This window comes from Tenrec ecaudatus, chromosome 8, assembly GCF_050624435.1.
Source record: "Tenrec ecaudatus isolate mTenEca1 chromosome 8, mTenEca1.hap1, whole genome shotgun sequence".
Taxonomy (NCBI): domain Eukaryota; kingdom Metazoa; phylum Chordata; class Mammalia; order Afrosoricida; family Tenrecidae; genus Tenrec; species Tenrec ecaudatus.
This window is the reverse complement of record NC_134537.1, coordinates 140,148,553-140,175,555: the sequence shown is the minus strand read 5'-3', so window position 1 is coordinate 140,175,555 and position 27,003 is coordinate 140,148,553. Positions and strand designations below refer to the sequence as shown.

The 27,003-nt window shown below is 48.2% G+C and overlaps 2 protein-coding genes across 4 annotated transcripts in view; both read right to left on the bottom strand.

Annotated features, from left to right (window-relative positions):
* Window positions 1–855: 855 nt before the first annotated feature.
* On the bottom strand, window positions 856–8,031 carry BOLA3 (bolA family member 3). Of its 2 annotated transcripts, XM_075556927.1 has the most exons (4): window positions 7,923–7,991; window positions 4,947–5,070; window positions 2,626–2,714; window positions 856–1,276 (listed from the first exon to the last, which is right to left on the bottom strand). In XM_075556927.1, the coding sequence occupies exons 1-4, from the start codon at window positions 7,974–7,976 to the stop codon at window positions 1,211–1,213; spliced, it is 333 nt and encodes a 110-aa protein (XP_075413042.1). In that variant the 5' UTR covers window positions 7,977–7,991; the 3' UTR covers window positions 856–1,210. The 2 variants fall into 2 exon arrangements, with proteins under 2 accessions (XP_075413042.1, XP_075413041.1); XM_075556926.1 differs by lacking the exon at window positions 2,626–2,714 and having other exon boundaries at window positions 7,923–8,031.
* A 6,930-nt stretch (window positions 8,032–14,961) lies between these two features.
* The window catches only part of MOB1A (MOB kinase activator 1A), a 32,117-nt gene continuing 20,075 nt past the window's right edge, over window positions 14,962–27,003 (bottom strand). For both annotated transcript variants that reach the window (XM_075556925.1, XM_075556923.1), the window contains exons 4-6: window positions 26,455–26,588; window positions 16,620–16,783; window positions 14,962–15,323 (exon numbers count right to left, since the gene is read on the bottom strand). In XM_075556925.1, coding sequence (XP_075413040.1) covers window positions 15,246–15,323; window positions 16,620–16,783; window positions 26,455–26,588 — 376 coding nt within the window. In that variant the 3' untranslated portion in view covers window positions 14,962–15,245. The remainder of the gene's footprint in view (window positions 15,324–16,619; window positions 16,784–26,454; window positions 26,589–27,003) is intronic.

The following is a 27,003-nucleotide window of genomic DNA, read 5'->3' as shown; positions in this document are numbered from 1 at the left end:
ACTTCGTTCACAAGAGACTTGGGCGTAATGTCCACATCATTGTCATAAAGACCCATGATGACTCTCATCAAGGATGGCCCTTGCTCCCTGTCTGTCCAGCCAGGTAACTGGTGATCGGCATCAGCATTAGCTTCAGGGTTAAGGCCACGAACAGACATAGATGCACCTCGATGTTTATTGCAGCAATTCCATTGAAGAGGGTCTTCTTGTCAGAAGTTATTCTTCCCGTTCATTCTTTAAACTAAAGCCCTCTTAGCCTTGCTCTTTCAGGCAAAGTTATCCTGCTTACGGTTCCTTCCCAGTAGCTTTGGGAAAACCGGCAACAAAGTTCCCGACCCTGCCCACTTCTGCTGATAAAAGCCCCCTCATTTCTTTCAGTCTCCACTCCAAGGAGCCAGAAAGTGGGGTCCAAGGCCGTTTGTGCTTCAAGTGTGGAGGGGAAGGGAAAGCGTGATAGACCTCGGTAACAGCAAAATGGACACTCTCTTTCCTTGATCCTTCCCCTCTCCCGGGATCAGGCCGGGGCAGTCTCAAAGGCAGAGGAAAGAACAGACTATCTTTCAAAGAGCTTAACTAAAAGATCCACCTTGAACATTGTGCCCTTTTAAGGACTGTTTCTTTGGAATAACTTTCATAGCAGCAACCCTTTGGTGGACAGTGAGTCTGTGCGCATGGGGGAGAAGCCAGTCGGCAAAGGAGGGGGAATGATGGCACAACTCAAAAAACCTAAACTCTGAGCAGTACACGTAGCCCCTGTTGAAATGGGCTGTGTGCCGCTGTGCACACGCTCAGTAACAACCACACACACCAAAGTTACATGTGCACGCACACAGGTACACGTGAGTTACACAGCCATACAGGATATATAAATGTATTTATTATATATATCTATATCTATAGCTGTGTAAAGACTGTCTCTTCACGAGACACAGCAAGCCGGCACTCCGTCCGCCTCTGCAGCAGGACAACACTGTCCAGAGGCGCTCGCTCGGGCAGAAGGCGCGGGAAGCAGTCCCGACCACCTCTCCAGCTTCCGTGCCTGGTGCCTTTCACGGACATCTGAATAGATAACCTCTCCCTCTCGAATGGTAACTTGGAATTGGCTATGAACAAAGCAGGTCAAGCTTTCGGCCAGTGCCTGGGGGAGCCTGGTGGCGAGTGGCGGTCGCTCAGGGTCTCGGTGGCAGAGGCTGCAGCAGGCGTCCGTGGCTCAGCGTTTGGGGACGGAGGTGAAGATGCGCAGTCCGTGCATGCCTTTGATTTCTTCCTTCAGGGCCTGGGCGAGAAAGGAGCACCCTCGTTCCTTTGTCCTTGAGGCCACGAAAAGGGGCTCACATGGGAGGCCCGTGCGCGACTCTCCCCCCCGGAGTGTTTCTATATGCTATTTAAGCAATCCCCCTCCCCCTCTTTTTGGTGAAAAGCAAGCATTAAAATTTAAAAATTGTTTTAGATTCCTAATGTGAGCCAAAAGACCAAAAAGTATGAAAAGGCAGATTATGTTTTCCCTCCCACGCCTAGTTCCCACTCCCACCTACGCAGGGGTTAGCTCCTTGGGTGTCCCCTGGGGGCTCTGAACACACACAAAGCCCACCCCAGCATCTTTTTACAACTCTAACAGAGGCAGGCATTCCAGAGGCAACCTTCTGCACTTTGTCCCCCCCCCCACATTTTTGGCAACGAAGTAATTGGAATGTTTATTAAACATCAAAATGAGGTGACTGTGCTCTAGAGAAAACAGCCCCTCCAGATTCCTTAATGCTCCCAAAGGCCCGGACCCCCCCTCCCCCAGAGGAGTGAGGGAGGGGTGGAGCCCTGGTGATACTGCTAGGTAAGCGGTGGACTGCTAACCTCGAGGTCAGTGGTTCAAACTCACCCACGGCTCCGCGGGAGAAAGCTGCTCCCATGATTTACAGCCATGGGAACCCTACAGAGGATGGCAGCTTGGGGGGGTGGAGGGGAAGCGGGATTGCACATGGGAGACTGGGTTACCGGCAGGACTCTAGGGTGCCATGACCACTCAGAGCGCCCTAGTTGGCCACCACGGCATCTCTGAGGCAGACACAGCCGCTGGTTTCCAGCAGATTCGGTTGCTCTGAAGCACAAGCACGCACACGGTCCTTGCTCAAGATGACAATTTGAACCAGTTCAAAACCCAGGGAAATCCTCACACTGGACCTGTGACGATGACCCTGTTTAGAAATGGGAGCCCCTGGGGTAACCTTAGGCTGCTAATCACAAGGTCAGCTGTTCAAATCCCCCTGCTGCTTCTCCGTGAAAGGTAGGGCTTTCAGTCAGTCCTGGAAACCCACAGGGGCAGTTCTACATGGTCCTACAGGGTTGCTAAGAGTCGGAATCAACTCGTTGGCAATGTGTTTGGGTTAGAAGCAGGGGTTTTCTTCCATGCTACTTGTGACCTCATGGGACGGCGGCCGGGCCGATCTCTAGCCCCTTCTGAATGGTGCCTTGGGAGGCCGGCAGAGAGAACCAATGTGGCCCACACTTCCAGCTGCAAGAAAGTAAATTTGGTTCACAGAGCCACTAATAAGTCATAGGGCATCCTCCTGACACGGAATGGACAGTGACAGACGGGGCGGTGGAGGGTCAGAGCGCCGGGCCTCCACTGACCTGGTTAACCATCTGGTGCTGCTGCACAGGCCGCTTCTCCTTGAAGTCTTCTGACTCGATGTGGATCTCATACATGGCCCCGCAGCCCCCTGGAACACGCACAAGAAAGCTCCGCCACGGTCCCGCCTGGCCGGGGAGGCCCTGCGGGACCCAAAGCTCCCTGCTCACAATCAACGGCCAATCTGCCCTGGCAGGGTGCCTCCGCCCCAAGCTCACTCTTGCTTTTGCAAAAGGCAAAGGTGGCTACTAACTAGAGTCCCCCGTTTGAAACCGCCAGCCGCTCCTCAGAGGAAGATGGGTTTGCTGCTCCCGTAAACGGTGACTGTCTTGGAAACCTACAGGGGCCAGTTCTACCCTGTCCTGTAGGATCACGTTGAGTCGGCTTCCACTGGATGGCGGTGGGTTTGATTTGGGTGGTGGTGGGGGGGTGTTCAAGGCAGGGTTAGCCAGGATGGTTACCGTGGGCAGGAATGGTGGCACACAAGCAGGGAACCCTAAGAAATACAGACTTTCCTTTGATGAGGCCAATGAATGCAGGAGGGGATGGTGGGAAGGACTGAGTGCCCGGGTACCACCTTCTAAAGGGCCACAATCAGTATTTCCCACAGGGAAAAATTCCACTAACATGTGGTTTGAAAAAGTATGTATAATATTCTCCCCAAGCAAGCAAGGGGGCAGGGGTGTGCATGGTGGAGGCGGGGCAGCTTACAGACACTGTGACCTGGGGCCTTCGTGGCCTGGCTGCCTCACACCTGCTGGTCGACAGCCAGACAGACAAACCATGTGAGTGTGTGTACACGTGCACAGACGTTTCCTGTGAAGGGTTTCTGGGTGGGCTTGAACCTCTGACCCTGCTAAACAAAAGGTTAGCGGCTGACCGTGTTAACCCAGGGACTCCCCTGGTCCACCGAGCAGCTGTCCGAGTCTTCCCCCAGACGGATGGACTTCCAGGGCAGGGTCTTTACCGAGATGTTCGGGGTGGATATCTAAGTAGCACATGTGGTGGGTCCACCCTTCCCAGGCCCCTCCCAGCAAGCGGGCTGCTGCAGAGGACCCATGATAAGACTGCTGCTCCAGCACAAAACCACGTGGGCAGGAAGGACACCCCAGCCCACCCCACGCGACCACAGGAGAGGGGCATCTTGCTGCTCCTCAAATGTCCTCCAGGAGATCCAATTTCTCTCAACCCAGGCCCCCCCACCCCCACCCTTGACTGGGCAGAGGCAGGCGGAGGCCACACTCCTGCTCTGCCCTGGGGCTGAGACCCCTGCAGGGCGGTGGCCTGAGGCCCAGCCACCGTGGGAGCTCTGCTGAGTCAGCACCTGAGCAACTATTCCCTAAGGCCTTCCGATTGATTGATTTCCTAACCTTTCCACGAGAGACTCTGTCCTACACATTCTCCCACAAGCTGTGACGCAACAGGGTGCAGGCCGGCACTTATCCAGTTGTCTTTTGGCTGCCAAGCGGCAGCCTGGGTGTTTAGATAAGGGCCTATCGTGCCGTCATGTATGTGCAGAGCTGCCTCCCCAGCCAGTCCCTAACACATGGCCAGCCTGAGGCCACTCAGGGTCCCAGCCACTGCCTCCTCTCTCTTTGGCCTCTGGGCTGGTCTGCTCCTGGGGAAAGGGAGCACTGGACACAACTCCAGTTTGGGGGCTCACTTCAGTGCTGACATCCTAGGGCGCCGGTCGGCAAGCTCCAGCTCTCTGGGGTCATACCCTCGGCTCTGCAATGACACTGGATGCACGTGAAGACTGTCTCCCAGACACTGGTGACTTCATTGTTTGCAGAAGTGCATCTCGGCTCTCGGCTAGCCTTTACATTGTGATGAGGGGCAGGCCCCTGTCAGTGAGAGGGCAGCAGGATAGGGGTCGGCCTGTCCCCTTATGTGATCCGCCCATCTCTCAGAGTAAAGACTCAGGTCATTAGAAGGACCAGGACATGGTCTTGGCTGGGCCAGACTCACTGCTCCCGTGTCGGTGCCGGCTCATTGTGACCCTACGGGGTCAAGGTAGAACCGGCCCTGCGAGTTTCCAAAACTTTTAACTCTTTACAGGAATAAAAAGCCTCCTCTTTCTCCTGAGGAGCGGTTGGTAGTTTTGAACTGCTGACCTTGCTGGTAACCCTGAATGCTCCCAGCAGGCCTCATCCCAGGTGCTTCTGACTTTTACCTCTCCCCATGGAGTGGGGGTGGCCGTGTGGGGCTGGGGGAGGAGGAAAGGTTGGGAAGCCATAGACAGCAAGCCCCCCCACCCGGCCTCTGCTCCCCCAGAGGGCAACAATCCCACCAGGCTCCCCAGAAGCACTTGAGTGGACGTTACCTGAAATGTCGGTGACTTTGATAGCGGTGGCTCGAGGAAAGTTTGCTTTGAGCACCTCGGTCACTCGGTGCTCCCCTGCCGTCTGGGAGGCAAACATCCGATGGGCACTGTGCAGAAGAGGAAGCTGCCACCCAGAGCAGACACGGGTCAAGGCCGAGCAAGCTGGCGCCGTGCCTGCTGGGGTCCCCTCACTAAGCAGCCCCCCTTGCCGTCCCTGGCCCAGGCTGTTAGAAGGGCTGTGGGCAGTCGGACGCTGGCGTCAGCTCCCGGGATAAAGTTCTGGTTCCGTAACAGTAAACAAGGGCAGTCCCTGACCCGCAGCCTATTCAAGGAATGGCCACCCACTCTAAAAGGCGCCTCAGTCAAATGTAGTGCGTGTGGCTGTGAGCATACGTCCTCAGGTGCTCACCGAGAGCCCCAGAGCTGCTCTGTGGGAGGAGGAGGTGCCAGTTTGCTTCCCGACAAACGTCCAATTCATGGGGCAGTGCTACCCTACCCTACAGGGTCAGGCCGTGCCAGAATCAAGGGCATGGGTTGGTCTGGGCCTAGGTAGGCATGTTCTCATCCTCAGATGCTCACTTGCAGGCACTCAATGGTAGGACTGACTACTCAAACACAGCTATATGAAAAGAAACAAAGGTTTAAAGGTATTCTTCAACTTACATCAGAACTAGCTTACAACTGAGCCACTGGACTAGGGCTCTGCGGTGTTGGGGGCAACCTAAGACCCACGACAACTCCACTCGATACCATGGAATTGAGGCCAACTGAGCCACCCTATAGGATGGGGTGGAACTGCCCTGTGGGTTCCTGAAACTGTAACTCTTTATGAGAGTAGAAAGCTCCACCTTTGTCCCCTTTGACTCTATAGACAAGTCCCCAAACAATTCAACCAATGTTGAATGAGGCGCTATTGTTGCCAGTCTCACCAACAAGGAAACCGGGCTCTAAAGGCATGTGCCTGTTGAGAGGCCCAGGCGGGAGAAAAGCCAATCAGTGTGCCTGCCTGGCCACCACGGCTGCCCGTCCATACTGCCCTTCAACTGGGGGTGGAACCCCACCTACCCTTTTGGCCTGGTTGGCATGCCATTCCCCCCAGTGGGGTGGGACCTACTGCTCAGTGAGCCAGCTCCTTTGCATCCAGGTGGGTTCAGACTCAGGGCGACCCCCTGGGTCTGAGAGTAGAACTGGGCTCTAAGTGGCTCCTTGCCCTTAAAAGCAGCAGGTCCCCCCAAGGTGCCTCTGTGTGGCCCTAAACTTTTTGGTTAGCAGCTGTTTGCACTAGCCAGGCACTCAGCTCCCCTCTGCACCATGAGCCAGTTCTCACTGGGAGGACAGGAAGAATTCCATCGAGCTGATGGGGGTGAGTTTTAGATGATTTATGACGAAGCCCCCAGCCCCACCCCACGTTTACCCCAGGGAGCCAGTGCTTCTGAGGGGGACCTCTCTCATCCTTTAGGAGGGAAAGAACAGAAAACCAGGTAGTGCTGGTGGTTGGAAACACATGCAAACGGGAGATGGGAGATAGACTTTGGCAGGCCTTGGATACCAGGCCAGAGTTGTTGGCCTCTGTCATGAAGGTGAGGTCACCCAGGGAAGGCTCTTGGTATTCAAGGAACCTGCAGGAAACCATCCCCTTTATGTCAGGAAAGAGGCAAAACGGGAAGACATTACAGAGAAAGCAGCAGCTCCAGGTGCTAGGAAGTCCCCGAAGGGGCAAGGCAGCTGGAGAGAAAAGACCGGCAGCTCAGCAAAGGGACCTCTTGCCCCTTACACAGGCCACCCGTTCGCGTGCCCCTGGGTCCTGGGTCCTAAAGGCTCAGAGTACCTGCTTTAAAATGCTCTCAGTTCAGACCAACCAGCTACATTCCACGTGTCTGCCGCCTTCACCCTTGGCCAGCACTGCCCAGGGAGAGAGCTCAGAAGCGGGAAGGCACAGCAAGGAGCGATGGAAACAGGAAGCGCCGGCAGGGAATAAGAACTCTTTTGGGGGTGGGTGGGCGCAATCAATAAATGGACAACCAGTGTGCTCTACACGTTCGTGCCAACCACAATATACAGTAACAACAACAACCGCCCTCCGCACAGCCTTCCTTAAAGGCCAGGTGCCTGTCTGGGGCCCGGTCCAGGCCTGGGTGCTGAACGAACAGGCGTGGTGGTGAGGGAGGTGGGCAACCACCAACAAGTCTGGCAATCAGAATGGCAGGGCGCTGGGGAGAAGGTCTGCGGTGACAGGGCACCGTGTGGGCTGTGATCGGAGACAGAAGCTGACCGAGAAGGCGGCGCGCCCGCAGACGCCCTGGGCGCAGCAAGCGCTCTATCTTAGAAGGATCTGTTGACTGAAACCCGGAGGAGGTCTGTCCACGCTGAAGGTCAACAGACATTGCTCATCCAGGGGGGCGGGGGCTTCGTGACCAGCGGGGAAAAGGAAGAAGGCCAAAGAGAAGAAAGAAGTAGTCACTAAGAGGGGGCAGGAGGAGGAATCAGGAGAGGCCAGTGGTGTGGCGAGCCCCCGCCAGCCTCACCCCCCAGGGGCTTCTCTGGGTGTCGCGGTCCCGGGTCAAGGTCAAGAGGCCCGGTCTGGGTTTCCAGCGCCCTCCCCACTCCCGGCGCCCACCCCAGAGCCCCGGGCTATGGCTTCAAGGGCAACCTTTGCAAGTGGACACGTCTGTTTCCCGGGTCCGCTGTCCTAGGGCCGCTCACGGGCTTGCTCCCTTCACCCCCGACCACCACCTCCCTCCGCTCCGCTCGCCCGCCCCCCGGGGCGCGCCCGGCCTGACAGTCATTCAACTCCCCGTGGCGGGAACCCCAGTGGGTGAATGAACGAACCAGCGAACGAACGAATATACACCAGGGCAACTCAGAGGAAGCCGCCCCGGACCCCGCACGACGCCCACCGGGAGCGGGTCTTCGAACCCTCGGCCCCTCCGCAGCCCCCGCGCCGGGCAGAGCAGCCCCGGTTCCCGCCCCGCTCACCCCGCGGATCCCGCGGAGCACAGGCGCCGCCGCGGCCGGGCCCCACGCCGCCATGCCGGCCGACGCGGCCCGCCGCCCGAGGTCGCCGAATCGCCGGAAAGGCGTAGAGACGGGCCCTCGCGCCGCTCTCACCCGCCAGGCCGCCCCCTAGCGGCTGGAGGCCGCGGCTCCCGCAGGCCCCGCCCCCTGACGCACTCGACGCCCGGCCGGCCCTGGTCGGATTCCCGCCGCGCCGCCCTTGAGCCGTGGCCTTGGCCGCCGTCGCCGGGTCCGCCCTCGCGCCGTTCTCCTGGGCACGCCCCCACGCCCGGGCAGGCTTCCGAAAGGTCACCTCCTGGGTGCAGGAGACCTTTCCGGGCGCTGAACTTGCAGACAAGTTGGAATGGTTCAGGTGAGACCTCAGGCTGGCAGTAAAGAAGGTCCCTTGTTAAGTGCCGTCCAGTGGGACGAGTCCTAGCGACCCTATCGAAACGCTCCCTGCGTCGCCCTCGCTGTTCAAACCCGTTGATAAGCTACCGTTGTCAGCCCATCTTGTGGAAGGTGCGCCTTTTGCTCTGCCCTTCGACTTTACCAAGCTTCATGCCTTTTCCCAGAAACGGGTCTTTGCTGATACCGTGCCCGGATCATGGGAGCGAGACTTGCCAGTCTGGTGTAAGGAGCGTTTTGGCTGTGCTTCTCCAAGACAGATTTGTAGGGCATGGCACCACCTGTCTTCTTCACCAACACCATATTCAAATGTTCTGCAGTCTTCCTTCTTCATCTTCCTTCTTCATCGCCCAGCGTTCGCATGCATATGAAGTGATTGAAACGCAGTGGCTTAGGTCACAATTAGTCCTCAAAGTCAGTCAGTGGCATCTTTGCTTTTGAAGTCTTAAAGAGGTCTTTTGCAGCAGATTTGACCAATCCGTTAATTTGACAGCTGATTCCATAATATACCGTAATTGTGGATCCAAGCAAGATGAAATGCTGGACATTATTTCTCCATTCATTGTGATATTTATTGATCTTTTTGTTTTCTTTATGCTAAAGGCTGCAGTGTTTTATCTTTATCAGTCAGCCCTTCAAGTCCCGTTCACTTCTGACAAGCAAAGGTTGTGCGTCTGCATATTGCAGGTAGCTATTGAATGAGCCTGTGGTCCCAGTGCTGCATTCCTGTCTTCAGTCCAGACTCGGTTTGTTGCTTAGCCGACAGATTGACGGTGAAAGACACCCTGAAACAGGTGGGTAAGTGGATGATGTAATAGTTAAAACACCCACCTTCCTGATGCGGCCACCCTTTCATACAGTTCATGTTGTGGTGACCCCCCAGCCATAACATTAATTCCGTTGCTACTTTGTAACTGTCATTTTGCTGCTGTTATGAATCAGGCGACCCCTGTGAAAGGCTCCTTGGACCCCCAAAGGGGTCTCGACGCAGAGGTTGGGAACAGCTGCCTTATGCAGTTCCACTTCATGCGCATGGTGCCCTCATCCGTGGGAAGTACTCCACGGCCACTAAGCCCCTTGCGAGAGCAGTGGCACAAGGACACCTGGGAGGTGAACGAAACAGAACACCGAGCCAAGGTAGCATTGGACGGCTACCTTCCATACCCACCAGCTGCTGCATGAGAAATATGAGGCTGTCTGGCCTCCAAGATTGGGTTTCACACGCCATATGGACCAGCTCCATTCTGTCTGTCCTGGAAGGTTGCGATTAGTCAGAGTCAACTAGACGGCAGTGGGGTTTTTGTGTTTCTTTTGGCTATTGGGAGGCATCTGAGATGACTCAGATTTCTGGTGTGGACACTAAAATAAAGAAAGGGTAGGTTCTGGGGCGAGGGGGCCTCACACTTAATTTTGGATTTACCTGAGTTTAAGGTTGAGGGAGGAAGACGAGGCTTTCTACCTCTGTAAAAAGGTAGCCTCAGAAACCCACAGAGACAGTTCTCCCCTATTCCAAAGGGTGGCCATGAGTGAGTGAGTTCAGTTTGGGTTTGGGTTTAAGGTGTCTGTCTGCAGGACCCAGCACAGAAGAGGCTGAGCTTGGAGCTACCGTGGAATCATGAGAATGTAGTGGGAACAGATGTCGTGAGACACACCTAAGATCCAGGTAACAAAGTTCTCCGAGGATCGTCCAACCAAAGTCTAGCCCAAGGTTGCACGGAGCCCTTTCCCTGGCTGCTTGTGGGTATGTGGCCTGGTGAGACTCTGCAGGGCTTGCCATTCCATCAGGACCCTGTGCCGCACGTAGGTTGGACTCAGAGTTGTTATTTAAAGTGATCAATTGCTTATTTCAACATTGAGACAATTCCTGTATCTTGGACCTCCCTCATAATTTTTCTTAGTCTCACAAAATTTTGATTTCGCAAGAAATATAGGCAGGACTAGAGATTTGTTACCTTTAAATTTTTCCTCATTGATGGCAATGATAAGATTAAACTTTAAACCTACTTTTCCCCCCAGTTGACTTATTGAGCCTTTATTACATACTAGAGTGCTGCAGTGGCATGGTGTTTACATTTTGGGCTGCTAACCACAGGGTCTGCAGTTTGAAACCACCATTGGGCCTGCTGGAGAAATACAAGGCTTTCTATACTGCAAAGAGTTAGTCTTGAAAACCCACTGGGCCAGGTCTACCCTTTCCCATAGGGTCGCCATGAGTCAGAACTGACTGGTGGTAGTGAGATTTTTGAGTTTGGTCATTAAATATGCCAGGCATTACACCTTCCTTTTGTAAGACAAAACAACAATCACTAGGAGAGAGGAACTTCGTTATTCCAGTGCGGTATTGGGAAACATCCCTTTGCTATTCAGACCATTTGCCCAGGATCTTCTCTCTCTTGTTGCCCCTGCTGCCTTTCTCCAGGGACTGGTCTTTCCGGAGGGAGAACATGTACACCTTCTGTGAGATGAAGTCTTGTCACCCTTGCTTCTAAGGAGCACTCTGGCTGTACTTATTCTAAGTTAGGTTTGTTTTCGGGGCAGTCCATGGCCCTTTCAATAGTCTTTGCCAGCAATGTAATTCACATGCTTCGATTTCCCCATGATCTTCCTTATTCAATGTCCACCTCCATCCACATGACGCGAATAGAGATACCATTACTTGGGCCAGGAACATCTTAGTTCTGCTTTATTGAAACACAAAACTGATGGCTAGATGAAACATATCTGTAAACAAAATGACTTCTCACCTATATTATTTAGGTACCATCAATTAAGTTTGTAAGCTCTCGTTTAAAAAAGGAAAACAAAATTAACTAGCACTATTTTCAGTAAGCTCCAAATACAGCTAATTTAGATCTCTCAAAATAGTCCTGTTTCTCCTAATCGTGAATGCTTACAATGGCTGTTCCGGGAGGTGGTTGAGAGTCTAGATATTGTTTCAAGATTTGAAAATGTCTGGCTCCTTGTCTTTCCACCAGAAATAGACAAAAACACCAAGAGCTTGCTTAGCACGTCCTTTTTGCCTGGCTTGGGTTTGGTCCCTATAATCAAGGGACCAGTTGTTTCTTGGAGGAGGGACCCCTTCCTTTAGGTTCTCCCCTTCCCCCTACGAGTTAACAACAAAACAAACACGCTAGCTAGCTGAGGTTGTATTCACAATCCACAATGCAGCAGGAGCCCTGGGCGCACTGCTCCATGCTGGCTGCTCCCTCGAGATCAGCGGATCCTTGGGGGGAGGAGGAGGCTTGTACACCAGGCCTACCCAACTCCGAAACTAAGCCCACCACCACCCAGTGGGCTCCAGCTCACCTGGACTCTGGCCGGGGCAGGTCTTCCGGGACGTGTAGTCTAATGAGGGGCAGAGTGCCACAGCTTACCCCTGAGCAGGGGCGGGTGGGCCTGACCCACCAGCCTTTCTCTTCAGCAGCAGAGCACCAAGACTGAAGTGTCCACATTTAAACAGATCGGTTTAAGAATCATTTTAGTCAATTTTTTCAATATACTTTATTGCAATGCAGTTACAAAAGTAGATACAAAATGCTTCTTTAAAAGTACATACAGTAAACTTAGAAAAATAGACAAAGCCCCTAATAGTTTAAAAGTACATGAATTTTTATGTAAAGAAGACTTAAAAATGGTAGCCGAGACTAACTGATGCTGCCCAGACACAGGAGGTCTCCAGGTGACATGTTGGCTCGGAAGCCCTCTGGAGTCAGAATGTGAGGAGAGCAGATGCACGTGAACTTCAACCAAGTGCTGCTATCACCGGTAATGCTTTCCCAATCTCGCACAGAACACAAGACTGGAAACGACTCTTCCCACCTTGCCAGGAGCGATGAGAGTCAAATCTGCTCTCTGGCGTGGATGCCAGAGGACCAATGGCCCTGGTGCAGGTGCTCAGGCCTGGGGGCCCCGCCTGTGACAAGCAGGGTGGGCGCCAGCACCACAACGGAGACTGCTTGGAAACCAATGTCTACACTTGGCGTACTCTGTGGGGCCTGAGCTGTGCTGACGAGGTAAAGACACTGTTACGTTCCAGAAGCTCCACGGGCTTCTAGCACAGCCCCGGTGCTCGCGGCTCACACCGAGAATGGGGCCCCAGCCATGTCTGCAGGAGTTCAAATCACAAAGGGGGCTCTTCCCTCCACCCGGCAGTACTAGAAACCTTCCCTGCCACGCCACCAGCATCCCGGTGAGCACAGGCGTGCGTGCATTTCTCCACAGAGCACCTCAAGTTTAAGCCCCGGAACTCGCAATTTCAGATGAAGCACTGTCAGCGGGCAGCCCCCTGACAACATTTTATTCACAATCTGAAGAACAAAGGATACATTTGGCTGTCAATACAGAAACTGGTAAGGAAGCCTTGATGTTTGAACAGTCTGCACATCATTGTCTTAAAGTTTTTACTTAAAAAAAAAAAAGGCCTGAAAAATAGAGCACCATAAACCATGTAATTCAGCGTGCTGCTGTGGTCAGGGTTGGACAGGTTGAGGATGCGGGGGAGGGAGGCAGGGACCCCTGGGTAGGCACTGACCTTGAGCACTGGAGAGATCAAATGAGGGAGCCAAAGCGAGACTCATGACCACTCGGCATGGCCTCCTCATTCAGCCAAGCCCTCCTCCGGCCCGACCGCGCTCAGAGCGGTGTTGGGCTTGAGAACCCGCAATAATGTTTTCATGTCTTTAAAAAAAGAGATGGGTGGGATTTTATATCTCAAATGACCAACTTTTGATCAGTGTCCCATTAGCAAGCTGTCGTAGGATGTGACCATCTTTGGTTCATTTGGGGGCTCAGTCCTGGAGAAAGGGAGACTTTCTTATGATAAATGGGAGAAAACGAGGACTTTTTGGGTGAGAATACTCAAATAGTTAGAAATGATGAGTTCAGAAATAGTTCACTGCTTGCGGAGAGAGCAAAGAAACACAAGCCAGCAACGCTGGATGTCAAGTGGACAGTACCAGTTGAAGCAGCATCTACACATCCTCTTTCTTTTTCCAAGTGATACACACACACACTCTCTCTCTCTACGGCTGACAGGGCCTTTGGATAAGCGTCAAACCCGTGTCTGTGGAAGGAGTCCCAGGGCTTTTTCTTAGAAGGGATTGTCCACTCAAAACAATCGTGTGCTTCTGGCCACATTTGGACAAAATGTTTCGTTTCCTTTACATTCTGTATGAAGAATTTACTGCTGCAGGATTATTAAAGGCAGCGGCTCTCCATTCTCCATAGTCTAATTAAACAGAACTTTTACTATCGGATTTAACTGTTAGCGGCTGGGAGGAGACCGGGAGCACCCTGCAGAACCTCAGCTCCGATACTCAGAACACTGACGAGTCCAAACTGACAGTCTGGCAAGCCCCCCCCCCCCCCCCCCCGACGTGTGCCTCAACCCACTTTACAGTCAGCTAGAGCTCGTTAATCCTGGGAACCAGATGAGGAAAGGCATTTCCTTCATTAAATAAAGTGGGAATCTTCTTTTTACCCTAACGGCCATTTCTGAGCTCAACTTTTGCTATAAGATCAATTGAGTGACCTACAGCGACTCAAATCACTTCTACTTTAAACAGAAGGGTTTAAAAAATGTATTCCATTTTAACACACACACACACACACACACACACCACACACCCCACCACACCCAACCCCCGGCAGTGCACAAAATCGTTTGCTGTGTTATAAAATACGTGAATCTTCATGGTTTTTGTTGCGACTTGAAGTTACTCCCTTATTGGAGTAAAAGTACATTTCGTCCATGCTGTCAAGCCCGTTCTGACTCTCAGCGACCCTACATACAAGCTGAGCCCCCGCCCAGCCCCGGCCCTTCCTCACAGTGGTTTGTTGGAGCCCACTGCTACACCCACTTGCTGTCAGGCCATCTCCGGAGGGGCTTTCTCAGCTCTCATTAACTGTCAGGTCATGATTAAAGCAAAGACGTAAAAAAAAAAAAAATGGAAAAAAACTTGAAATTACTCAAGTACTTCCTCCTGCTTGCCGGCCTGTTATTTGAAGGCCTTTGAGAAACAGCATGACTGGAGTGGCTCTGAGACCGAAATTTGTCATGATTTTTGGAAAGTTTTCTTTTAGTCAAAAGCTACACGTCAAACTTAAATGGAATTAAACATATCAAAATAAAAATCTGTAAGATCGTCCTTACAAACCTTAAACAAAACTATCAAACACACACAAACTAACAATTTAAGATATGTTTATGTTAAGAAAATCCTTACGATAAAAATAGTCATTTTAGAAACAACTTTGGCTGTTTCTATACCACATATGCTATATGATTTAAATTGCAATCATGGATTTAAAAAAAATAGACACAAACATACAGTCTTATCTATAAAAACACTAGCATACAAGTTTAAAAGTAAAAGTTAAACCAAAGTGACACAAATGTTCTAAATGTTAAACTTTTTTCTTTCTTTCTAAATGTTAAACTTAAAAATACCTTTTCTATTTGTAAACAGAAGCAGAATAAAACGGAACTGATTGTATTATTAGGAAATTTGTTCTGGAAATTTGTTAATAAATTATTGGTAGAAATTCTTAATACCCATTATGTTGTCACCTGAAACAGAATACAGCATTTTCTTCAGTACACAGAATTAAGGAAACTAATTAACCACAGGTTGATCATCACATAACATAACCCACGGTGACGCTGTGATAATAACGAGGCGTGAGCACACACCACCAGTCAGCGGGGCCCCTAAGGTCTCACTCTGATGCTACTAGGCCAGTCTACCTTTGGACAAGGTTCCCAGGAGAGAGAGAGAGAGAGAGGGGGGGGGGGGGTGCGTCTTTGATCCGTTTTCTCAGTTTGGGTTACTAGTCCCACAGGAGGTTGCAGTTGTAGATGAAGCAAGAAGGTAACTGTGCTCTAGCAGAGGCAGACGTTTATCTGTCTTTGGACCCAAGCTTCTCAATTAATTCCTGAAGAGGTGCCAACTCACGCCGATCAATCAGATTAAATTCCTAAAGACATAAAAAGAAAATTTTAAACTGAAAACTCTTTAAATATTATTTGGAATTCTCTGTAAACATTTAAAACAAGATTTTCCGGGGTGGGTGGAAAGAAAAAAAATAAAAACAACATTTTCATTCCCTTTTTAAAGTAGAGTAGAGCACATAAGCAAATGTACCTATCAGCATGACCCTCATGGTGCAAACCATTAACATCAAAGCTGTGTACATCTGTGCTATAATATGCACAGGCATGATCTGGAAACTACGCACCAAACCTGTGATCAGTGTCACTTTTGGGGTAGTGGACCTTTATTGAGTTAATATGCACACACGTAGTATTTAAAACTACCGCGCACAGAGAAGCCAAGCACTAGGAAGCTACAAGGTTTTTCTACTGTGAGAGAGATCTAGGCATTGCATACATTGTAAAATTATGTCTCTAGGCTGAGTCTTATAATCTCTGGTTTCTTTTTCTTTTTTTTTTCTGGTTTCTTTTTCAAATGATGTAGATTATGTTTATTTTGACAAGTTCCAATTTGAATGGACTGTTCCTGAGGCCAAGAGAAATGGACTCCTGACACAGCTGATCACACGGACGGGCCTCCAGATCGAGCTCTGAAGTCAGTCACCAAAAGGTGCGTCTGTCATGACGCCCACCGCATGGTGGCGATTCTCAATCCGTGACAGGGCGCTGCTCCGTAGGGCTCCTGCAGCTGTCACCTTTCTCCTCCGGAGCAGCTAGTGGGTCGGAACTGCTGACAAAATTTTCAGTTTGCAGTGGAGTGCTACTTACCCACTGCACCATGAGGGTGTGAGCTATCGAGAATAGGTAAGCGCACAGAGATCAAAGTTCACTAGTCCTTACCCGGAGTAGGTCTGGAGGGAGGGGAAGAGAGGCCACTACGCTCAGGGGGACAGTACGCTTCTTGTTAAAGGTGAAGGTAAAATCTGAGAACAGTGATGGCTGAGCAACATGTGGTCATGATTAATGTCACTGAGCTGCATGTGAAGACTGTAGAAATGGCAAATGTTGGTTACCAAAATAGTAAGAATGAAGTTCCCATGACAGCTAAGGGTTTATAAGGCAACAGGCCACACCCTTCAAGGACAGATCCTAACTGGGGAGGGGGGTGGACAGCCAGCGGCAGAGGCATCCAAACAGGGACGGAGCCCTTCTGTGTTGCTGTACACGCCAATGAAATAGGGTCTGGAGAGGAGAGAGGCACAGAGGTGGGCGGCCTGTTGCTACTTCCTCCAGCAAGCAATCCAAGCACAAAGCCCCAGGAGTCCCCTGGGCCCGCTCACCTGAACAAAGAAAATAAAGTGCTTAAACGAGGTGTTGAGGTGGGCCTCCTCCTGCAGCTGCATCACAGAGTCAAAGTGCTGGTGGTAGATATGGGCATACACCCTGAAGAGACGCTTCAGAATGGTCTTAGCCACCGACATAAAGTTTTTGGGGAACGGGACACCTGTAAGCAAGCACAGGTCTGTTAGTCTTTAACTGAACAGCAAGACTAGGAGTGTCCCCAACAGCAACTCCAACACATACAGATGGACAAGCCACCCCCTTTCTGCCATGGAGGCGACTCTGACTCATGACTGCACAGGACCACACAGATGGACCCTGGATTTTAGAGGCTGTCTGGGAGGAGCACACAGCCTTGCCTTTCTCCTGCACAGCAAACAGTGGAGTTGAGATGCTGACTTTATATTTATAGTTCATGGTCTACACAAAGCGTAACTCACCTTGCCAACGGGAGTCCTCAGATACACACAATTTTTATTTTTTTAGGGCAAAGGGGGAAAAACAAAAAACCAAACACGAACAAACTTAACTTTTGCTTTTAATACTGGACATTTTCTTGCTAAAATCAAATGCAAAAGAATTTCTGATTATAAATAAAATACAAATAAATTAAAAACATATACATGTGCATGTCGGTAAAGGACACACACACACTCTCCTAAAGCAAAAAGACAAATAACCCGAAGTTAAGATTTTACTGTCTAAAAGTGAAAGGTGTATCATTGCATGAGTCACACACTAGAAAGCCAGCGTTTTCCTTTCTTAAAGTAGGAGTCCTCAGATTTTCAGGGTTTTCTGTCGTTGTTTCATTCTGGGCCCCACTGATGTGAAGATTGGTCTAGGAAACTCCACGAGGCAGTGCTACTCCATCACATGGGGTTGCTCTGAGCTGAAAATCAATAGTGTCCAAAACAGGAAGACCTACTTCCTGAAGAAAGAAAAAAAGAGGGTGGGGTGGGGGTAGGATCTACGGGCAAAGAAAACCTACACCTTTAAAAAAAATTATCCAACTAATCTTGAATGGCTTGCACTTTAGTGTAGCTTGTTCTTGCAGCCTTTTGTCTGGCACATGAGCTTAGGGGCGTGCTCTCCTGAGCTGGCTCTTCTACGCACATCCTGGAAAGGGAGACTATAAGCAGATCTCTTTTCCCTCCCCATCCAGTGAGCCTTCAGGAAGTAGGAAATAAGCATCACGCTTCCTTTTGTGTAACAATAGACTGAATAGAATCTCACGTAGACAGACAGACAGACACTCGGGAAGAGAAGCAGGATTAGCATCCGCACGGACAGCAAGGCTGGAAGGAAGGATGAAGGGCGGGTGGAGAAGTAAAGGTTCTGTTATCCATTTGATCAGTTTTCAGATAACGCGTTTACACATGGCCATCTTTGAAACCAGCACGTTTCTTCAAGGAAGCCGTCTTCAAGGTGATGCCAACTAAGAGCTTAGTTGGCAGAGCTTGTTTTCTTGTTAGTATTTACATTAAAAAGCAGTCTCACGATCAGTGGCACATCTTCCATTTGTTAACACTGAGTAACCCACACTGGTAATGTTTTATTCAAATGTGTACTCAACATCGTTAATCAAGATTTGTTTAGAAATCAGGCGCCAGAATCTCCAATGTACTTAAAAAAGTGTAAGCATTTAGGGGGTTCTGTGTGTGAACAGGGTTGGTTCAGATCAACTATGATTTTAAAACTCACTTTCCCACTGGAAAAAACTCTGCAGCACGTCTTAGAATTTAAAACCAGTGCTCTCACGGTACAGTGGGCGAGGCAACCGGCAGCAGCGAGGAGGAAGAAGGATGAGACCATCTGCTCCTGCAACCAACCAGTCTCAGAAACACGAGAGAGCCAGTTAGCTCTTCTGTCTTACACGATCACGGAGTCAAAATGGACACAATGCTATGGAGCTTGTTTTTTGGAGGGGCGTTTGGAAGGGTCAAGTCTGCTCCCATAAAGATTTAAAACCTTGGAAACAGTACAAAGCATTTTTTAATTTCTCCAATCGGACTGCATCATGAGCTGGAATCAGCTCATAATAATAATGTGTTTGGTCCCAGGTTATTTGTCACCGATCGTCCTACAAGTCACTCAACTCATCATTTGTAGCATATCAAATTTTTATTAGTGAGTTGTCACTGTCCTTGAACGATGTGCCTCCTAAGGGTCTGTGTGCTACTAAGAGTATTCTCGCCCTGGTGCCTAATGTAACACCCACCCAACCAGGGCTTCAAGTCCGTTCATGCTGCTCACCCTCGGCTGATCCATCTAGAACTGCACTTCTCAAGCTGTGGGTCGCAACCCCTTTGAGGGTCGAACGACCCTTTCACAGCGGTCGCCGGGTTCATCATAGTAGCAAAATTACATTATGAAGTAGCAACGAAAATAATTTTATGGTGGGGGGGGTGTTCACCACAACATGAGGAACTGTATTAAAGGGTCAAGGCATTAGGAAGGTTGAGGGGTGAGAACCACTGGTCTAGTAGAATCACCTGGGGATCTTGTTAAAATGTAGGCTTAGTTAACCGAGGGTAGAAATGAACTGGTTTAAAGCCCTGCATCCAACCCAGTAGTACAGGGTAAAATTAAACTTAAAAGACCTCAAATTCCCACCCAAGAAAACCCTTCTCTGATCTTGGATTAGAATTCAGTGGCAAAACACCCAAAATATAGGAATTTATTTTTTCTTTTTAATATATTTGTTTTAGTATATTTTATATACATCTTTTCATCTGTTCTACAAAAAGGCACTTGGGTGGGTCATTCCATCACGTGACATAACTAAGAAGTGTCCTTTTACAAACTCAGTGAGTACTGGTGCTTTGCATCAAATTTACATGGGACGCAGGAAAACGGCCATGGCCACTTCTGTGAGTTAGCAATGTGTCGCTTTATTAAATCTGACCTTTACTTAACAATCCACCACTGCAAAAAATGTTAAAAAAAGAGCAATACCAAGGGCTCAAGTAGAAAGAAAATGACGATGGCAACAAATGTAAAAATGTGCTCGACACAATGGATGGATAAGAGCTGTACAAGGCCCCAATAAAATGATTAAAAAAAAATATATAAGCAAATACCAAAAAATAAATATAAATTCTTAAAAATATAAAAACACATAAACGACATTTTGAAGAAGCACCATGCGCGCTGTAGCAGACAGCAAAAAAGAGGAAGCCCTTTGGTGAGATGGGCTCACACATGGATGGAAAGAAGTGCAGGCTGGGCAGTGTTTCCTTCTGTTGGGCTGGAAGTTAGACCCCAAGAGGGAACTTGACAATAACAAGGGAAAATGACATAATACAGGAGTTTCCCCGTGCATGTTACTAATGCTGTTGACTAGTTGCATTGACGCTGTGCCACCAGGGGGCTCCACTGATACAAAGTAGACGACTACTCAATCGGGTAGCATTCCACCACCCAACACTCATCGCCGACAGTTTAAAGGAAGGAGAAGTAAATTAGTAAAGAACATGATGAAAGCCAGGGCAGAATTTCCCCAAAAGAACACATTTTACACTTCAAGAAAATATTCAAGGTAAAAGGTGATAAATTTAGTTTCTGTCAATATAAACAATGCTGCTTTGAGAGAATAAAAAAGTAATGGATCTAGAAACCAACAGGGAAATTCAGATTGGGCACAGGAATTTTTGAATTTTTAAAAATAACTGCAAAGCAGTAAAGAGAAAAGTCCCCAAAACTTATTTTTTTAAAACTAGAACTGAAATTAGAGGGCTCACAGAGATTAATACATATTTCCTCTGAAGCTGATGGCAAGGGCTCAGGTAGAGAGTAAATATACAGAAAATGATGGCAACATATGCACAAATATGCTCGAGCCGACCGATGGATGGACTGTTATAAGTGCTGTAAGAGCCCCAGTAAAATGAACTCTAACAAACAAAACAAAACTTCCTCTCCGGTCTTCCTGGTGCCCATGTAGAAAAGGCATTCCATTCGGAACCAGGTCATCCAAAAGCACAGCCATAAGCATGAGCACTTGCTCCCTGGAGCTCTGGACCAACCTGGTTCTCATTCGAACCTGAAGGCAGAAATGGATTCTCACAAAACAGTCTCTGTAAATGAAAATTACAAATGCGCATCTGACTAGTACAAGGAACAATCGACCTGAAGGTAACAGTTTAGAAAAAGTGAAGAATGAAGGGTTCAGTCTAATGCGACAGTTAGTAGCTGAAAGAGGGAAATACTGCAGGACATTAATCAGAGTGGATAAGTGAAGGCTAGCGAGGGCAAAGTGAAACCCGTTCCCAACTCTTCCTAAAAGAGAGACGCACCTGCCTCACTGAATGTAACAGGACCCTGCAAGTACAGGGAGTACACAGTAAAGAAGATGGCAAAAGGCCCAGAAAAGATGGGAAAGGTTGACTGCGAACAGACCTGATAGAAACTTTTCTCCTGAAAGAGCTTCCAATGGTCGCTTTTGTCGCTGGGTGCCATGGAGGCACACTGGGGCGTCGTGGTTGTGAGTCTGGCAAGGTCAGCAGTTGGAAACCAGCAGCTGCTCTTTGGAAGAAAGATGGGTCTTTCTACCCTGGAAAAGAGTTGGTCTTGGAAACTCACAGGGGCAGTTCTACAGCCCTGTAGGGCTGCTTTCAATCAGCGTCAACTCGATGGCCGTGACTTTGGTTGGAAGTGCCCATAGAGGCCCTATGCACAAAAGAGTAAGACATGCCCAGTGCTCGGCCAGCCCTACTGCAGACATTTATCTATCAGTCACCCCATCCAGAGACTTCCTCTTTCTCGCCGACCCTCCACTTTACCAAGCACGATGGCCTTTCAAGGACTGGTTCCTCCTCACCACATGCCCAAGATAAAGTCTCACCTCCTTCCAAGGAGCAATCCACTGTACTTCTTCCAAAATAGATCTTAAACTTGGTTCTTCTGGCGAATTCAATCTTCTTCACTAACACCAAATTCAAAGGCATCAGTCAATTCTTCACTCCTCATTATTCACTGTCCAACTTTCAAATACATGAGATGATTGAAAACACCATGGACTGAGTCAGGGCATGCTGCGGTCCTCAAGATGGTACCTTTATCTGCATGTCAAAGTGATTAATCAGCTTTCCTCCAATCCTGACACCCTGATCTTCACACAGTCTGGCTTCGCGGATATTTGCACAGCAAGGATGACTGGTGGCTTGGGTAATCACTGAACTGCCAACAGAAGTAGTTGGGGGTTCAAATCCATCAGCTGCTCCATGGAACAAAGATGAGGTCATCTGGTCCCATCAAGATTCTCCGCCCAGAAACCCTACACCGGACCACTCTGAGTCAGAAAGGGCTCAGTGGCTCTAAGTCTGTTTTTAAATTATTCAGATTTTGACAGGGTACAACCCGGACACACACCTTTTCTGATTTTCAGCCACGCAGCATTTCCTTACTGTTTGAAAGACCGCGTCTTGGTCTGCGTACAGTTTGTGCATGAGCACAATGAGATCCTTTGCCGCCCTCACGATGTTACTCAGAGTTGTTTAGGAGCCACACAGATGAATGTGTATGCATTAGCAATGAAGTACAGGTGAACATCTTTCTGGAAGCCTCTGCTTTTAGCCAAGCTCCTTCTAAAATTAGCAGTGACCTCTCTTGTTCCACATCCTCTTATGAATCCAGCTTGAATTTCTTGGAGTTCTCTATTTAAGTACCGATGCAACTGTTTCCAAATTACCCTCAGCAACATTTCATGTGTGTGACATTAGATAATTTCCACATTCTGTCTGATCATGTTTTGGGGGAATGGGTACACCACATGATATCCTTCAGCTGGCTGCCCAGGTAGCTGGCTTCCAGATCTCTTGGCACAGACATTGAGTGAGGCCGCACTGCCTGAGCTTGTTCAAACATTTCCATCGGTGTTCCTCAATTGGTGGAGCTTTGATTTTCACCAATGCCTTCAGTTCATCTTGGACTTCTTCCTTTAATGCCATTGGTTCTCGATCACATGCTTTCTCCTGAAATGGTTGAGCGTCGACCAATTCTTCTGGGGAGAGTTACTCTGTGGATTCCTCCTTCTGTCCTCTTTTAAGGTGCCTTGCAACAGTCAATATTTTGCCCATAGAATCTTTCAAAATTGCAACAGGATTTGAATTGTTTCTTCCTTGGTGGTTTTCTAACTCGAGGTTTTTGCAGACTTCACTGTTATCCTTTACCATCTTCTCAAGCCATATTTTGAAACCAAAAAAGCAACAAATAACAAATGCTGAGGATGGGGAAACTTGAACCTTTACCCTTGGCTGGTGGGAATGTACATGGTACCGTGGGAAAAAAACACTAACACTGAAGGTAGAACACGGACCCAGCAAGATGTGAGAGTATCTGACAGTCGGTGGGGCGCTCGTCAAACCAGCTGATGTACACGCCCACTGATGGACACACACACCGAATGGACGCTACTGAGCCAGTACGCGACCTGCAGGGAGCTTGAAACAGTCTGCTGAGTGAAATGAGGCAAGCAAGAGGAGGGTGAATATTTTATGACATGAATTACATAGAGACGGGAAGAAGGACTTGTTCAAAGACCAAAATTTACCAGTGGCTCCCTAGGGTGAGAGGGGAGAGGGGAGAGGAATGGGGGAGGGGCTTATTGCTATCTGGAGGACCGCGTTTAGGTTTATAGTGATCAGAAAATATCACGGATTAAGGGTACGGCCACACAGCCAACTAATGTAGTTGCAGTCCGAGGAACCGTTGTCAAATTTGACCTGTAAAGAAGGTGAATTGGAAAAAGTATGGTCCTACATTTGTTACCACCCCAAAAAATGTGCTGCTGAGGCTTCTTATGCGATGTGGTTCTTTGGTTTGGAGGCTCATGGTCATGGTTTCATGGGGTCATTCCAGGTAAAGGGCTGTATAACCTGTTTCATGCTTTTGTCCTACACCCTGGCTCACTGAGGGTCTCGGGTCTTAAAGTTTACAAGCACAGTCATCAAGGCAGGAAAAAACAGATCTACATTTGTCTGGAGCAAAAGAGGAAGAGTTAAGAGTCCAAAGACCAACATTTACTAGTGATTCCCTAGGGAAGAATAATGGGGAGGGGTCTATTGCTTATCTGGAGGACTGAGTTTAGGTTCTGATTCTGAATGCCAAGTCTCTTCTGTGACCCGAATTGGATGGTGCCCAGCTTAATGAGTAATGGGGTGTCTGCTTCAAGCAATGAGCTTTTAAAAAATCTATCTATATAGGATTAAACTAGTAATAGCAACTTGAAACATTAGGATACTTTGTTAATAGGATTTTTAAAAATCTACACACCTCAAACCAAAAACAAGATTCCTGATCCATGATAAAATAGCAGGCTATCAGAAATGTTTGCCTAGAAATAAGAAAACATAAGAATGATGTGCAGGGCCTATGAGTTGAGTCTCTAGCTTCCACCAAATGACCTTTTCCTGTAAGGGTCTGGGTAGGAAGGTGTTTTGTCTCAACACTCTGATAAAGCATGCCCCTGTGAGTCATTGCTAATAGGCTCCATTATTACTGCCCTCCTGCTGAGTATAAAATGAGCCCTCTGAGATGCAGAAGGGGGAAATCTACCAGCAAGAGCCAAGAGTCGTATGTCTTTTGGACCAGAGAGCCCTGTCGAGTGAAGCTCCTTGATCCAGAAGACAGCTTTGACATCTGTCAGGACCGGCAGAGGAACAGCAGCAGGAGCAGCAGCAAGAGCCAGAACACGAGACGGAATGGAGGCCACAAAGCACAGAATGCTCAGTGCTGTTGGGCAGGCAGCTAGCGTGGGCTCTTCCCAGTAACCGGAGGAGCTGGGCTTGCTGACCTATGAGGGTGAGTGCCTTCGGGTTGAGGCTACTGGGGAGTGAACCAGCCTCTGGACACTTAATTCAGGGAGTCAGGTCCCTGACGCACGGGCTTGAGCTCACTGACTTCCGATCGACGCGTACAGTGGAGTGGCATGCCCAATGGGCGATTCTTAGCAGCTCGGAACGGACTTTGTAGTATGTCCCGATAGAGCAACTGTATCCGGAGCATTTCTTTCTCATTTGCCTGTCATTTTCTTAATCGAACCTTTAATCATGAACATGCCTCTGAGTTCTGTATGGGCACTGCAATGAATTAGGAAATCTAGATAATAAAGCAACAAAGAGCTTGAGACAGAACACAGATGGCTCCATCACCGTTACTCAACATTGCTCTGGAAGAACTAGTCAATACAATTAGGGAAGAGTTAAACATGCAGTACACACCAGAAGGAAGAGGAAAACATGACTGTGACACACTGTGATTTCATACCTTAAAAACCCCAAGAAATTAAAAGGAAAAAAAATAAAACAAACAAACAACCCCCCAAGAGCCCAATAAAAACTAACAGAAACAATGAGAGTCTAATGGTCAATTATTAAATTTTATAGAATAAACACTTTTACTATATACCAAAACATTAACCACTTAGAAACTAGTTTTTTAAAGCACATAAAATACATAAGCATAAACTTAAGAAACATGAATCTTGTAAACAAACTAAAGAACCTCATAAGGCGAAATAAAACAACTCTATAAAAGATATGAATAAAGAAATATACTTGGTGACTAGGAGCATTTAGTGTTATACAGAAAGTAGCTATTAATATATAAATAGGATTCAATAATAAAAGTATAAAAGTTTTTATTTTACTTTTATAAAATGATGCTGTTATTTGAAAAGCAAATGATTTGAAATAAAAAGCAGTATTTGAAGGGCAGTGAGAATTATATTATTAAGAAAGGGAGACCAGCCCTACAAAATATTAAAAGTGTAGGAACATGTAAAGAGATTAAAAAATCTCCAAATATATGGTAATTTTGTGTACACATATCATTGGGAGAAAAAAGACAGAATACTCAATAAATTGTATTTTTTGGGACAAATTGGGGAGGGGTGGGGGACCAAATTAGCATTTAGGAAAAAAATCCAAATAAGATTTGATGTAAAAATGAAACCACAAAAGTACCAACGAAAGCAAAGCCACCTATTTTTATCATCTTAAAATTAAGATAACCTTTCTCCAAGGGGAGGGAGGGAAAGGGGAGGAATGGGGAACCGATCACAATGATCGACACATAATCACACACACCCCTCCAGGGGGACGAACAGCAGAAAACTGGGTGAAGGGCGACAGAGGACGATGTAAGATATGAAAATAATATGTAACTAACTTATCAAGGGTTCATGAGAGAGGGCGGGCGGGGGAAAAAGGAAAATGAGGAGCTGATATCAAGGGCCCAAGTAGAAAGGAGATGCTTTGAAAATGATGATGGCGGCATGTGTACAAGTGTGCTTGACACAACAGATGATTGTGTGGATTGTGATAAGATATGTAAGAGCCCCCAATAAAAGTATTTAATTAAAAAAAATAAGGAAAGTGCAAAAAAACAAAACACAACCAAAAAAGTCCCAGAGGTGAAAAGGAAAAAAATTACAAGAAAAAAAAGAGCAATGTATATACAACAAAAACACTCATGAACAAAAGATGACAAAAGACAGCAGAATAAAATATATACAGCCTGTCTGACAAAGGGCTGAAATCCTTCACACATGAAGTGATGGCTAAAGAAAAACAGACAGCATACAAGGATCCAAAAATAGATGCTTCATCTCATCAATATTTTTTGAAAAAGACAATAAGACAAATGTACGTGCACTGATTTAAAAAGATGGAAGACATAATAACCAGTGTTGGTGAAGAAACAGGCTGACACAAAGACAGCTGCAGGGAACACACGAGTCTTTAGAGAGGAATTCGAGTGTCTACGTGTTACAAGAACATCACATAACATTCTTTATCATCTAAAGAGGAAAATACTTCTGCAACATTAACTCACCAATCTTCGAAGGAAAAAGAGTTTCATCATCAAGCTGATCCTGAACCCAAGTCATCAAATAGTCGATATATTTTGGTGCAGAACATTTGATTGGCTTTTTAATATTAGTACCATCTGCCCAATGATATTCATATCTGGAGAGAGAAATGTTTTTTAAAAATGTTAACAAATGTGCACTTGTAGTCATAGCAGGTTCATTTTAACTAGAAGTTGCATATCACTTTAATTATTGAGTGTTACTGAAGGTTAGGGAGAGTCCCCTACCGTTTTCTGAAATGCGACACTTAGAGTTAAGGAGTGAGTGTACATGCAGGAACCTCACTCCTGTCTAGTGGGGCGAGGAGCCCTGGGGTAGCCGCGAGTACACGATGGGCTGCCAAACCACAAGGTCAGCAGTTTGAAACCACCAGCCACTGCAAGGGAGAAAGGCACAGCTTCCCACACCTGTCAAGATCACAGTCTCAGAAACCCAGAGGGGCAGCTCTCGGGCGCTCCTCGGGCCCTGTGGGTGGCAGGGGTCTGAGGACTGGGGGGGATGGGGGGGGGCTG